The sequence below is a fragment of the Mastomys coucha genome, unplaced genomic scaffold (genome assembly GCF_008632895.1).
Source record: "Mastomys coucha isolate ucsf_1 unplaced genomic scaffold, UCSF_Mcou_1 pScaffold23, whole genome shotgun sequence".
Classification (NCBI taxonomy): Eukaryota; Metazoa; Chordata; class Mammalia; order Rodentia; family Muridae; genus Mastomys; species Mastomys coucha.
The window spans coordinates 116061647-116073676 of record NW_022196906.1 but is presented as its reverse complement, the minus strand read 5'-3'; the positions used below and the strand labels follow the sequence as shown (position 1 = coordinate 116073676).

The window sequence follows — 12030 nt, the reverse complement described above, 5'->3', positions numbered from 1 at the left end:
TATGCTCCTGGAGATATTTAATCTCAATCTGGGGTTTCTACCCAACCTTTGATCATTCAGTTCCCTCATGAAAGAGACACACATGACCTTTAATGTATAAGCCTTAATCAGAGTGATGGTTTGTAGATGCTTGGCCCAGGGAGTGGCAATATTAGGAGGTATGGCCCTGTTTTAGTAGGTGTGCCACTGTGGGCTTTAAGACCTTCATCCTAGCTCCCTGGAAGCTGGTCTTCTCCTAGCTGCCTTCAGAACAAAAGGTGAAACTCTCAGCTTCTCCAGACCCATGTCTGCCTGGACACTGCTATGCTCCAACCTTGATAGTGGACTGAATCTCTGAACCTGTAACCCAGCCCTAATTAAATGTTATCCTTATAAGAGTTGCCTTGGTCATGGTGTCTGTTCACAGCAGTAAAACCCTAACTAAGACAATCAACACAAGAGCTGAGCAGATATCTATCCTCTATGCTATTGTGTGTATTTCCCAGCCAATAACTCCATTATATAATTTACCATGTTTCATCTGGGCTGCTCTGAACTCCAGTTAGCCAGCCCACATGGCCATTATTTTAAGCTTCTTACCCCATGACATTTATTTATTGGACTAGCCAATACTTTGTTGTTGGCCAACCAACAATTTGTTGGATCAGACCAAGGTATTTATAAATATATTTGGAGTCTGAGGTTTTTGGGGGGAACATGGGGCTGGGAAGAAGAACCGGGCCCTAACATGAACAAAATACACCAATACGGCCCAGTCTATATTCTTAATGACTTCGAACTGCTGGACCAAAGGCACGCTATGTTGGAGAGAGGCTCTGTTTTTCCTGTGGTAAGAGGAAAAAGAAAAGGCGTTGGATCCACTCCAAAGTAATAAGGGTTAGGTTTGTTAGAAGGAGACTCCTGAAGATCTTGGCTGCAGACAGGAAGAGAAAAAAAATCAAGAAAACCAAACAGGACAGGTAACATGATTTGCTGATCCTTCTACATGGGAACAGCCCTGAAATTGGCTGAGACATAAAAATGTCTCTAGCCAGAACTTCAGCTATACACAGCCATACTCAGGTAATATTTGTTTCCATCTCAGGTCTCTGATGAAGTTGAAGACTGGATAGTCATAGTCTTACTATAAGCTTAAGTGGTTTAGGATTTTAGAAGTTGTTCTAGGTCCTAGAAGGTGTTTTTAGGATGGTAATACAAGTTAGGATAAAAAGTAATTTAGATACAAAACTCTGAACTCACCAGGATAGAATAATAAAACACTTTCTCCTGAGCTGCCAAACACAAGAGACCAGACTTTCTGAATGTAGATCAGACCTTACGGTCTTCATAATCCTTCCGTATTGTTCCTACTGTGTGCTGTTTATTATTATAAGAGAAGGAGCCTTTTTAATTAGACACAAAAGGGGAATTGTTGAAGTTTGGTCTTTTGTTTGTACTGTAATGCTAAATACTGGCTCCCAAGGCCTGATTGCCTCCAGGGACTGGAGTCTGCACTTACCCAACAGTATGTAACCTTACACACACACACACACACACACACACCCAGCTATCCCTGATTGCCTCTAGGGACTGGAGTCTGCACTTACCCAACAGTATGTAACCTTACACACTCACACACACACACACACACACACACACACACACACACACACCCAGCTATCCCTGATTGCCTCCAGGGACTGGAGTCTGCACTTACCCAACAGTATGTAACCTTACACACTCACACACACACACAGCTATCCCTGACTGATGAATAATAAAGATGCCTACAGCCAATAGCTGGGCAGAAGAGAGGCAGGCGGGGTCTTGGGTTCCTGGGCTTGGGGGCTGAGGAGGCCTCAAGGAAGAGAGAAGAAAGTGGAAAAAGGGAAAGGAGCCACCATGGGGTAAGAATCTTAAAATAATGGCCATGTGGGCTGGCTAGTTGGAATTAAGAGCAGCCCAGACGAAACATGGCAAATTATATAATGAGATTATTAGCTGGGAAATAGACATAATAGCATGGAGAATTGATATCTGCCTAGCTCTTGTGCTGATTGAGGGTTGTTATAAATAATAAAAGTTGTGTGTCTCTTTTATATGGAAACTGAATGATCAAAGGTGAGGTAGAAACCCTGGAGTGAGATTAAATATTTTCAGCAACACTTTTGGAGTCTACAAGCAAAACCCTATCCTCTAACAACCCAAAAGCTAAAACTGTCTGACAGCATCTGAGGCCTAGAGCAGAGAGTCCCCAGCTACTCCATAGCCACCTTCCTAATGTTTTCACCATGGTTTCTGAAGTCTCTTTGGTCATGATGACCTTTGTTATAAAAACTCTACAAAACCATCACTATATTGCAATATTAAACTTGAGGCGATCTAAATCTGTGTTCCAGGTCCATGGCCACTCACTTGGCTCTAGAATAAACTATGCCGTCCGTTCACCTGGAGGTGAAAGCTGTGTTCCAGGCCCATGGCCACTCTGTTGGCTCTAGAATAAACTATGCTGTCCATTCACCTGGAGGTGAAAGCTGTGTTTCTTGCAGCGACACGTTAAATTAAGCTGAGCATTCCACTCTGCTTCCACCTGCACCGTTGCCCTTCAAAGCACAGTGTGACCTTGTCTTGTCCTCCAGGCTCCACTCAATTACATGATCGATGTGGGTCCTTTCGGATTCTGCTTTCTGCGTTATTTAGCATAATTGTACTTGTATATCTGGGGCAGTGGTCTAACAACTCTTCTCCCTCATTAGATGCTGAAGTCCACAGCTATGGAGACTGACTGGTTCTGTCTCAGATCCAGTTAAGCTGTCAGCTCTTAGCAAATCAGCCTCAGTAAGAAAGAGCCTGTCCTAACTAGTTTTTGTCAACCTAATCCTGCAAGAGTCATCTGGGAAGAGGAACATCAGTTGAGAAAGAGCCCCCACCAGGTTGGCCCATTGGCAAGACTATATAGTGCATTTTCTTGATTAATGATTGGTGTAGGAAGGCTAATCTCACTGTGGGTAGTACCACACCATGTTGGTAGACAAAGTAGACTGAGCAAGTCATGAGAAGCAAGCCAGCAAGCAACATTCCTTCCCAGCCTCTGCTTCAGCTTCTGCCCCTAGGTCCCTGCCTTGATTCCCGTCCTGGCTTCCCTGGAGATAAACCCTTTTCTCCTCAGGTTGATTTTTGTCATGATGTTTTATTACAGCTATAGAAACCCTAACATACACCCGAGCGCGCGCGCGCGCACACACACACACACACACACACACACACACACACACACACACACACATGCACGCATGCACACATGCATGCATCACATGCATTCACTCACCCACGAACACAAGCACAGGCACACATTTTGACTGGCTACATGAGGCTGCTCTGGGAATGAAAGGATAGATGAAGGGGAGAAAGTAAAATGTTCCATGCATTAAAACTGCAGGACAGATTTCAGCTTGATGTGTTTGGCTCACAGTTTATAACTCACCCCCCCCCCCAGCCCAGAGTGGAGTGGTCCTAAGTACATTCTGCAGTTGAAATCACAGAGGACTTCCTCGAGGCAGGGTATGATAATTCCTGCTCTTTGCTCCTTGAGGCAGAGGAAGCTCAGTCAGCAGGACGTACAGACCGATGGTCTAAGGAATCAAAGTCCCTATTCATGGATGAGGAAGTTAGACAAAAAAAAAAGAAAAAGAAAGGCACACATTATGTTGTACAACAGAAAGTATATATTCTGTTGGACTGGCTGATTAAAAGTTCAGTGAGGCCGGGCAGTGGTGGTGCATGCCTTTAATCCCAGCACTTGGGAGGCAGAGACAGGTGGATTTCTGAGTTCGAGGCCAGCCTGGTCTACAGAGTGAGTTTCAGGACAGCCAGGGCTACACAGAGAAACCCTGTCTTGAAAAACCAAAAAAAAAAAAAAAAGTTTAGTGAATAGGGAAAGGTGGAATGTTGCAGATCCAAAGCCAAATTCTCTTGGGGTTTGTTGGCCCCTAAGTAGTTATTCATTGCCTACAGTCCTGTCAAGAGTGTACAAGTGGATGCCTGAGTCCCATCTAACCCCAAAGCTAAAATTGCCATCAGATAGCATCTGAGGCCAGCTGAGGAGACCCCGTCTCTACTAACCCACCCTCCTCCTGCTCCTGCCAAGTGCTAAAGAAGTGCCTTCATTTGTAACTCTCTTTGCTCTAGTCAAAAAAACAAAAAACAAAAAAACCCTCAGTAAATTGTTATCAAGTTGAAATATGGTATTTGTGGCAACTTGGATCTGTGTTCCTGGTCACTCATATTTTACTCCAGAATAGATGCTGTCATTTCTTTTGAAACAAGAGCTGTTTCGGTATGGACATGGCTGGCAAGACTGACCCAGTGTGGTGAGAGCCGCTCCTATTGCAGTAGCAGGTTGGGCTGCCTGTTGAGTGAGCCTCTGTTTCAGGGCTATTGCTCTCTCCTGTCAGGCCTGGTGGCAGGAAACTAGCAGACGACTGATGGAGACTCTTAAAGAGCGCCTGGTTTACTTCCAAAGCCCAAGGCCAGGCAGCTGTCAGAGGGACTCAGGTATTGAGTAGAGGGATGTCAGGTCTTCCTACTGTACATTGAGCCATAAGGAAACAAGACAAGGGCTTGAGGTCACTGTTACCCCCTGGCAATTTACAGCACAGGATTCCATCTTTGTGTTGGAGAGCTGTTACAGGCAAGGCCCTGAGGGCAAGTCCAAATGAGGGACTCTGGGATAAGGGTGCCTGAGCCTCTTCTCAAAGTGTCCCCAGTCTAGGGGTTTCTCTGAGCTCCCACAGATCGATTCATTCACACCACATCCCCTGCTGGAGTCAGCGCTCTGACAGATGCTCAGCTTTCCTCAGGCCTAAAGCTTCACCAGACACCTTGGATAGCCACACAGTAATTGTTCATGAGCTAGAGGTAAACATGACTCAGCAAGATTCTGCATCATCTGAAGGTGTCACGGACTGGGGTTTCTTATGGGGATCCCCTGTACCACGGGACGATGAGTTCTGGCCAGGTGTGCCAGGGATTCTGCTGGTGATAAATAGAGTCAACACAAAGAAGTGTGCTATCTGAATGTATTTCTTAAAAATGGCATGAGGCTTTTACAATCATTGCAAAAGCGAAATGAAAAATCTGGCAGCTCAGTAGTCGAGGTACATCTGAGGCCATCTAAAACACACTAGGTCTAAAACAGCAGCCATCTCCTCTGGACTGGTGCAGCACCCCCGGGCTCCGAGCACGCTCAGGCTGCATGGGCCTGGCCAGAGTTCCGGGGGGCTGTGGGTGCGCCAGCCAGGAGGACAGAGGCTCAAATCTTGAATGCTGAATGCAGACTGCTGCACACTGTCTCTCACACACACACTCAAGGTCCCACCCATCCTCAGTAAAACGCCCACTATGCTAATCTTTTGGGCAGGTAGAGACCTGCCTCTTGCTAATTCCTAGGAGTGGTTCAGTGACTGAGAATGAGGATTTTACTTGACCTTGCCCTGGGATAAGTCTCCCATTCTGTAAACTTCAAGGCCCTATCCACAATGCTGGAGGCAATTAGTCTGGGTGGGTAAATTCCAAGCCAGGGTTTGGCTAAGATGTTGGAACATTGGTAAAGGTCAGAGAGCAATGTCCAATTTTGTCTGTTAATAAATCATATCTTGGTGGGCACCTAGCACATGAGTACAAGGACATATCTGGGCTACCTCTGAGTTAAGGGTGCCAGGCGACAATGCAGGGACAGGAGACTGACTTCCTCGAAGTTTTCGCCTCAAACTGCTGTCATGCAAAGTGTGCGTGGCATGAAGGCATCTTTAAAACCACAGGGCAAGAAACCCCAGGAAAGGATGCACCCCGTTACCATGGGCACCACAGGAGGGACCAAAGTATGTGACTTCACAACAAGCAATGACATATAGAGAATGCTAACCTGAGCCAGGCATGGTCCTAAGAGCTTTTTGTGAATTCTCTCTTCTGCCTCCCAAAAGCACCAACACGAGGTGTGATGGTTGAATAGGAATGGCCCCACAGGCTCATGGATTTTAATACTTGTCTCATAGGGAGTAGCACTATTAGGAGGTAGCCTTGTTAGAATGGGTGTGGCCTTGTTGGAGGAAGTGTGCCACTGTGGGGGTGGGCTTTGAGGTCTCCTATGCTCAAGCGAGGCTCACTGGTACACGCCCTCGTAGTAAAGACAGAAGGATCCTAGGAGCTCAATGGCCAGCTGATGTACTTAGTGAGCTCCAAGTTCAGGGAGAGATCCTGCCTCAAAAAAAAAAAAGTTACAGGGGCTGGAGAGATAGCTCATCAGTTAACAACATTTTTGCTTTTCCAGAGAACCCAAATTCAGTTCCCAGCACCCACACCAGGAGACTCACAACCATCTGTAACTCCAGTTCCAGGAGATTCAATGCCTTTTTTGGTCTCCACAGGCAGCAGGAGTGCCTATGGTGCAAGTACATATATATAAGCATATATATAAGCATATAGTAAATAAAAGTAATTCAGAAAGGAAGGAAGGAAGGGAGGGAGGAAGGAAGGAAGGAAAGAAGGAATGAAGGAAGGAAGGAAGGAAGGAAGGAGGGAGGGAAAAAAAAGGGGTAAATTTTTAAAATCTCAAACAGAATAAGGTAAAGATTTTGCAGAGGACGATACCAAAGTCAAACATGTACCTCTCCCAACACATACACACACACACACACACACACACACACACACACACACACACACTTTAAAAACAATAGTTTAGAGACAAGGAAAGAGATGTGTATATTTAGTGAATGAGCTAGCAAGTAAGTTGATGTGTGAATGAACAGGAGTGTGAGCAGTTGATGGGGGTGAGCTCAAGACAGGCAAACATGGAGATAACACGCCAGATCTACACCTGAGTGGTCAGAGCAAAGTGCATAGCTAGCACACAACCTGTAGCTTTTTTTGTCTTTCATCTTCTCCCTAGTTAACCCTTCCTCCTCTTACCTGACCAAGCTCTGCTGTGTCATGTGTTAAATTGGAATAGCATTTTCTCTCCATGTGCCAGCTAACTAGAATTATTTACCACGTCCCAGCCTCAGAGCAAAGTCCAAGGGCATGGACCTTTGCGTTGCCAGCTTGTGAAGGCCACATAAAGCAATTCCAGAACTGGAGAGCTGACAAGTGGTGCCTGTGCGGAGCTCAGCCTGCTGGAGCCTAGCCATGACGCTGTGGTACCTAGTGCTAGGAGCTCTGCTCACAGTTGTGGGATGCCTGTGCCTGTCCTTGCTGCTCAGGCACCGCAGGCCCTGGGAGCCACCTCTGGACAAGGGTCTTGTGCCCTGGCTGGGTCACGCCATGGCTTTCCGGAAGAATATGTTTGAATTCTTGAAGGGAATGCGGGCCAAGCACGGAGATGTCTTCACGGTGCAGCTAGGAGGCCAGTACATCACCTTTGTCATGGACCCCCTGTCTTTTGGCCCCATTGTTAAGAACACACAGAAAGTGCTAGACTTTGAGCCGTATGCAAAAGAACTGGTGTTCAAGGTGTTTGGGTACCAGTCTCTAGGCGACGACTACAGGATGATCCACTCAGCTAGTGCCAAGCATCTGATGGGGCAAGGCCTGGAGGACCTCAACAAGGCTATGTTGGACAGCCTGTCTTTGGTGATGCTAGGGCCCAAAGGCCCGAGTCTAGGAGCCAGCTCCTGGTGTGAAGACAGCCTCTTTCTCTTCTGCTACAGAGTCCTGTTTAAGGCTGGCTTCCTGAGCTTATTCGGCTACACCAGGGACAAGCAGCAGGACCTGGAAGAGGCCGATAAGCTGTTTGCGAAGTTCCTCCGATTTGACGTCCTTTTCCCAAGGTTTGTGTACTCCCTGCTGGGGCCCCGGGAGTGGGTAGAAGTCAGCCAGCTGCAGCGTCTCTTCCACCAGAGACTCTCTGTGGAGCAGAACCTGGAGAAAGACGGCATAAGTAACTGGTTAGGCTGCATGCTTCAGTTCCTGAGGGAGCAAGGGACAGCTTCATCCATGCAGGACAAATTTAACTTTATGATGCTCTGGGCCTCCCAGGGGAACACAGGGCCCACCTGTTTCTGGGTCCTCTTATTCCTGCTGAAGCACCAGGATGCCATGAAGGCTGTGCGTGAGGAAGCTGCCCAGGTCCTGGGTGAGGCCAAGCTGGAAGCTGAGAAGTCCTTCAGTTTCACTCTCGAGGCCCTGAAACACACTCCAGTGCTGGACAGTGTGATGGAGGAGACTCTGCGTCTCTGTGCCACCCCCACCCTCCTCAGGGTGGTGCAGGAAGATTACACCCTGAAGATGGCCAGTGGGCAAGAGTACCAGATCCGTCGTGGAGATAAGGTGGCTCTCTTCCCCTATCTGTCAGTACACATGGACCCGGACATCCACCCTGAGCCCACAGCCTTCAAGTATGATCGCTTCCTCAACCCGGATGGCACCCGGAAAGTGAACTTCTACAAGTCAGGCAAGAAGATACACCACTACAACATGCCCTGGGGCTCAGGGGTCTCCATGTGCCCCGGCAGGTTCTTTGCCCTCAGTGAGATGAAGACCTTTGTCCTCCTTATGCTTATGTACTTTGACATGGAGCTGGTGGACCCTGACACGCCCGTGCCCCCTATTGACCCAAGGCGCTGGGGCTTCGGCACCTCCCAGCCCAGCTACGAGGTACGCTTTCGCTACCGCCTGAAGCCCATGTGGTGAGCTCAGCTCTGAGCACACCCTGCAGCCCAGAGCAGCACTGAACACCCATCCTCTGGCTCTGAGGCACCCCTTCCTCCCCACCCCCGCCCCCGGCATTCCTGCTGTCTTGCCTCCTAAACATCTCAGAGATCTGGCGTGCTCCCTGTAAGATGCCATCCCTCTGGTGGTTTCTGCCTGACTCTCCTCTCAGGAGGAGCACCTGTGGTCGGCTCAGTTTACAGCTGATTGTCCACCCGGGCCTGACTCATCCAGGAGGACAGAACCAGCTCCTGTGAGTCAACCAGCATCTTGCAAATGCTGCCTCAACCCATCCTACTTGCCTTACTCGATGCCCTTACTCCAAATCCTACCAACTCAGACTCCAGAGATGTTGCTCAATGGAATCAAGCCATGTGTGCAATTGTTAATTTCCTAATAGATATGTACTAAAAGCAAAGGATTACATTGAGGCTTGTTTTGTGGTGTGTTTCCCTTAGCACAGAACTTCCAGAGAACTCCCTGAAATCATCAGTGCTTCTGAAAGTGGTCTAGCCACAGGCTATGGGGCTTGGGAGCCAAGCCTGGAGAATGGCCACATTTGATACAGGAGCCACTTGAGGTGTCCCCTCTATGCCCATGTCTGCTCCGCATCTTTTCCCGTGGTTTGCAAGGGCACCACTGTATTGGTTTCCTCCATCTGCATGCCTTCCATCTCCCTGTGGGATCTCACAGCCCCTCAGATATGCTCGGTACATGCAAAACTCGGCATCTGTCCCCAGCTCTGTTGAATGGCTTTCCTACTCCTCTGCCTCTCTGCTCAGGACTGCTCCTCACCCATGACCCCGAGCATACTCCAAACACCTCTCCTCCTACCTTACAGACACCCAGACCCAGTTCTGTAGTTCTGTCCACTCAAACCCGGTAACGCCTCTGAGATTTCACTTTCTGTCCACCTCTGCTGCTATCTCGCACACCAGGCCTGACATCCTCACCCTTTGTTTACACAATGTCCAAGGTCCTTTTCAAAAAGGAGAGCTTTTTGGAAAGCTGCCCTGGCACCAGCACTTGAGAGCTTCTAGTTCTGACTCAGGAGACTCGGGCCCTGAGCATGAGCAGTTCGTTCACAGGCCAGGCTCCTGCTCCATGTCCCCCCTGGACATGTGGAAATAGGGGGACACAACCATGTTAGCTGGGCGAGATCACAGAGGTTGCCCACTGAATTGGTCCATGTGCACCCTCTCCCCTTGTATTCCTAGCCTTGTAGAAGAGGTCAGGCTCTCTTAGTGCTCATGGCCAGGTAGGGGCTTTACCACACCTCAGACTGGCCTCATTGAAGAGAGGTGGTTCTTGGTGTAGGGTCACACAGCTAGGTGCCCTCAGCTTGGGCTTCTGCCTAGTATCAAAGCAGAGCCCAGGACAGAACAGGCAGGCTATAGAGGACACAGAGCAGGGTCAGGGAAGGTCCTGGGGCCCGGGGTTCCGAGGTGGTGAGGTCGTCTGTGCTGCCTGGATCCCCTTCTCCAGGACCTTCTCAGCACACTTGTCCACAGCCCGTCCTCACCCAGCCAGGCCCTGCTACCAGCCAGCCACAGCTCTTGCACCATCACCACCATACCAGCTCATCCTCCCAACCGCAGGGAAGCGTGTCTAGCTGTGACCTGTTTCATGTACCAGGATGCTGAGGTCATGGAAGGGCAGGAAATGATTTGAGTACAAAGTAAATTTGCCAAGGCTGGAAATCAAGTTTCTATCACGTCACGTACACTCAGAGGATTGGTGGGCAGGAGTGAACAGACAGGTTAGCATCCACTGGTGGGTTTATTCCTTGGCTGGGGTGGTTCTGGGACCCATCCATGAGGATGGATAGAGACAGCCCTGGCAGAGGATACAGCTGGTCACACTGGCCCAGCCCAGCAGTCCTGGGCCCCTTTCTTCATGTCTGCATCTCTCAGTTCCTTCCTTCTCAGAATCTCTTAGGATTCTCTAAGGCAAATGGATTCTCTCCCTGGAGACAGCTCACAATAAAGCCAGACCAGAGGGTCTTTTCAGTTGGGGCTGATGGCATATACCAGGGACTCAATTCTCAGGAGTCTGAGACAGGAGGATTCATGATCAAAGGCAGCCTACGCTTCACAGTAAGAGCTTGTCATCCCCAAAATACGTAAGGACAAAACAATATAAGGTGAAACAACTGTCCTGCAATGGTTTTTGGGTACCTGGAAAGGGAAAGGCTTAATCATACCACCACTGTGAACACTCTAGTCTCAAAGCACAGAGCTGAGGTGCCAGCAGCTTAGCCGCAGGCAGCCGCTCCCGCCCTCTCCTTCAGCTACCACAGAGAAGAGTACAGCAGTCCCACAGAGCCTGGAGCCTGCTAACTAAGGCTGGGTGGTGCCGACAGGGAGGCAGGCTTGGTAGGTCTTGTTAAGACAGAGCAGGGAGCAGAGCAATGCACAGGCCTGGAAGTCAGGGCGAGAAGGAGAGGTGCCACCTTGGCCTGGCCTGTTTAGACTGGTGAGCTGCTGCACAGGGTCCCCATAACGATGTGTGTGTCTATCACCAGCTCCCCCTCAGAGTGCTGCTGACTATGAGTCTGTCTCTCCCGAGAGGCGCATACCCACATGTACATAGACATGTAGGAACAGTTAGAAAGCCTGTAGGCACATACCGTAAGCCAATCCACACCCACAGTGATCAGTGTTTACACAACCCATACAGCACACTGTCAGGGACAGACACATGTGCATGCATGTTCCAGACAGATACACATTCATCACCAAGGCTGGTGACAAGCACCCCTGGACTCCCTCACCTGATGTACCATGTCTCATCCCATCTGTGCACCATGGGCACAAAGTGAGGGACTCAGGAGACAGTGGTCCTGTCACCATAGCTTGGGCTATATCTCATCCATCTGCCTGGTATGTGTGGTTTCACGGGTTCTAATACCCTTCCCCCATGTTCTGAGACAACTGCAGAATATCACCAGCTACAGATAAAAAACTGAGGGAGCCTGGGGTCCTTCCTGACATTGAGGATCTGGGGCCTTGGACAGAAAAACCTGAAGGCATTAGAGCTGGAACCAAGCATTCAACATGTGGAACTCAGACCCAAGCACTACAGTCTAAGACTGTGCTCTGCTCAACCTCCACCCAGAGCATGGGGCAGGGTGACCTTCCCCACAGCACGTGGGATTAGCTCGTGAGATGAGGGAGGGAGGGCTCACCTGGCTTAGAAGTAAGCTGTGTTAAAGGATGGAACAGGGAAAGAAGAGAGATGTCAGGATGTGCAAAGAGCAGCAGGGAGTGGTGGGTGCTGAGGACGGAGTGGGGGGAATAGGGGTGGGCGTGGTGGGTGCTGAGGACGGAGTGGGGAAATGGGGGT

At 49.2% G+C, this 12030-nt stretch overlaps 1 protein-coding gene across 1 annotated transcript; it reads left to right on the top strand.

Moving 5' to 3' along the window:
- Positions 1–7116: 7116 nt before the first annotated feature.
- LOC116073386 (7-alpha-hydroxycholest-4-en-3-one 12-alpha-hydroxylase) lies at positions 7117–9103 on the top strand. The gene has a single exon (XM_031345276.1). The coding sequence runs from the start codon at positions 7165–7167 to the stop codon at positions 8665–8667; it is 1503 nt and encodes a 500-aa protein (XP_031201136.1). The 5' UTR covers positions 7117–7164; the 3' UTR covers positions 8668–9103.
- Positions 9104–12030: the final 2927 nt, after the last annotated feature.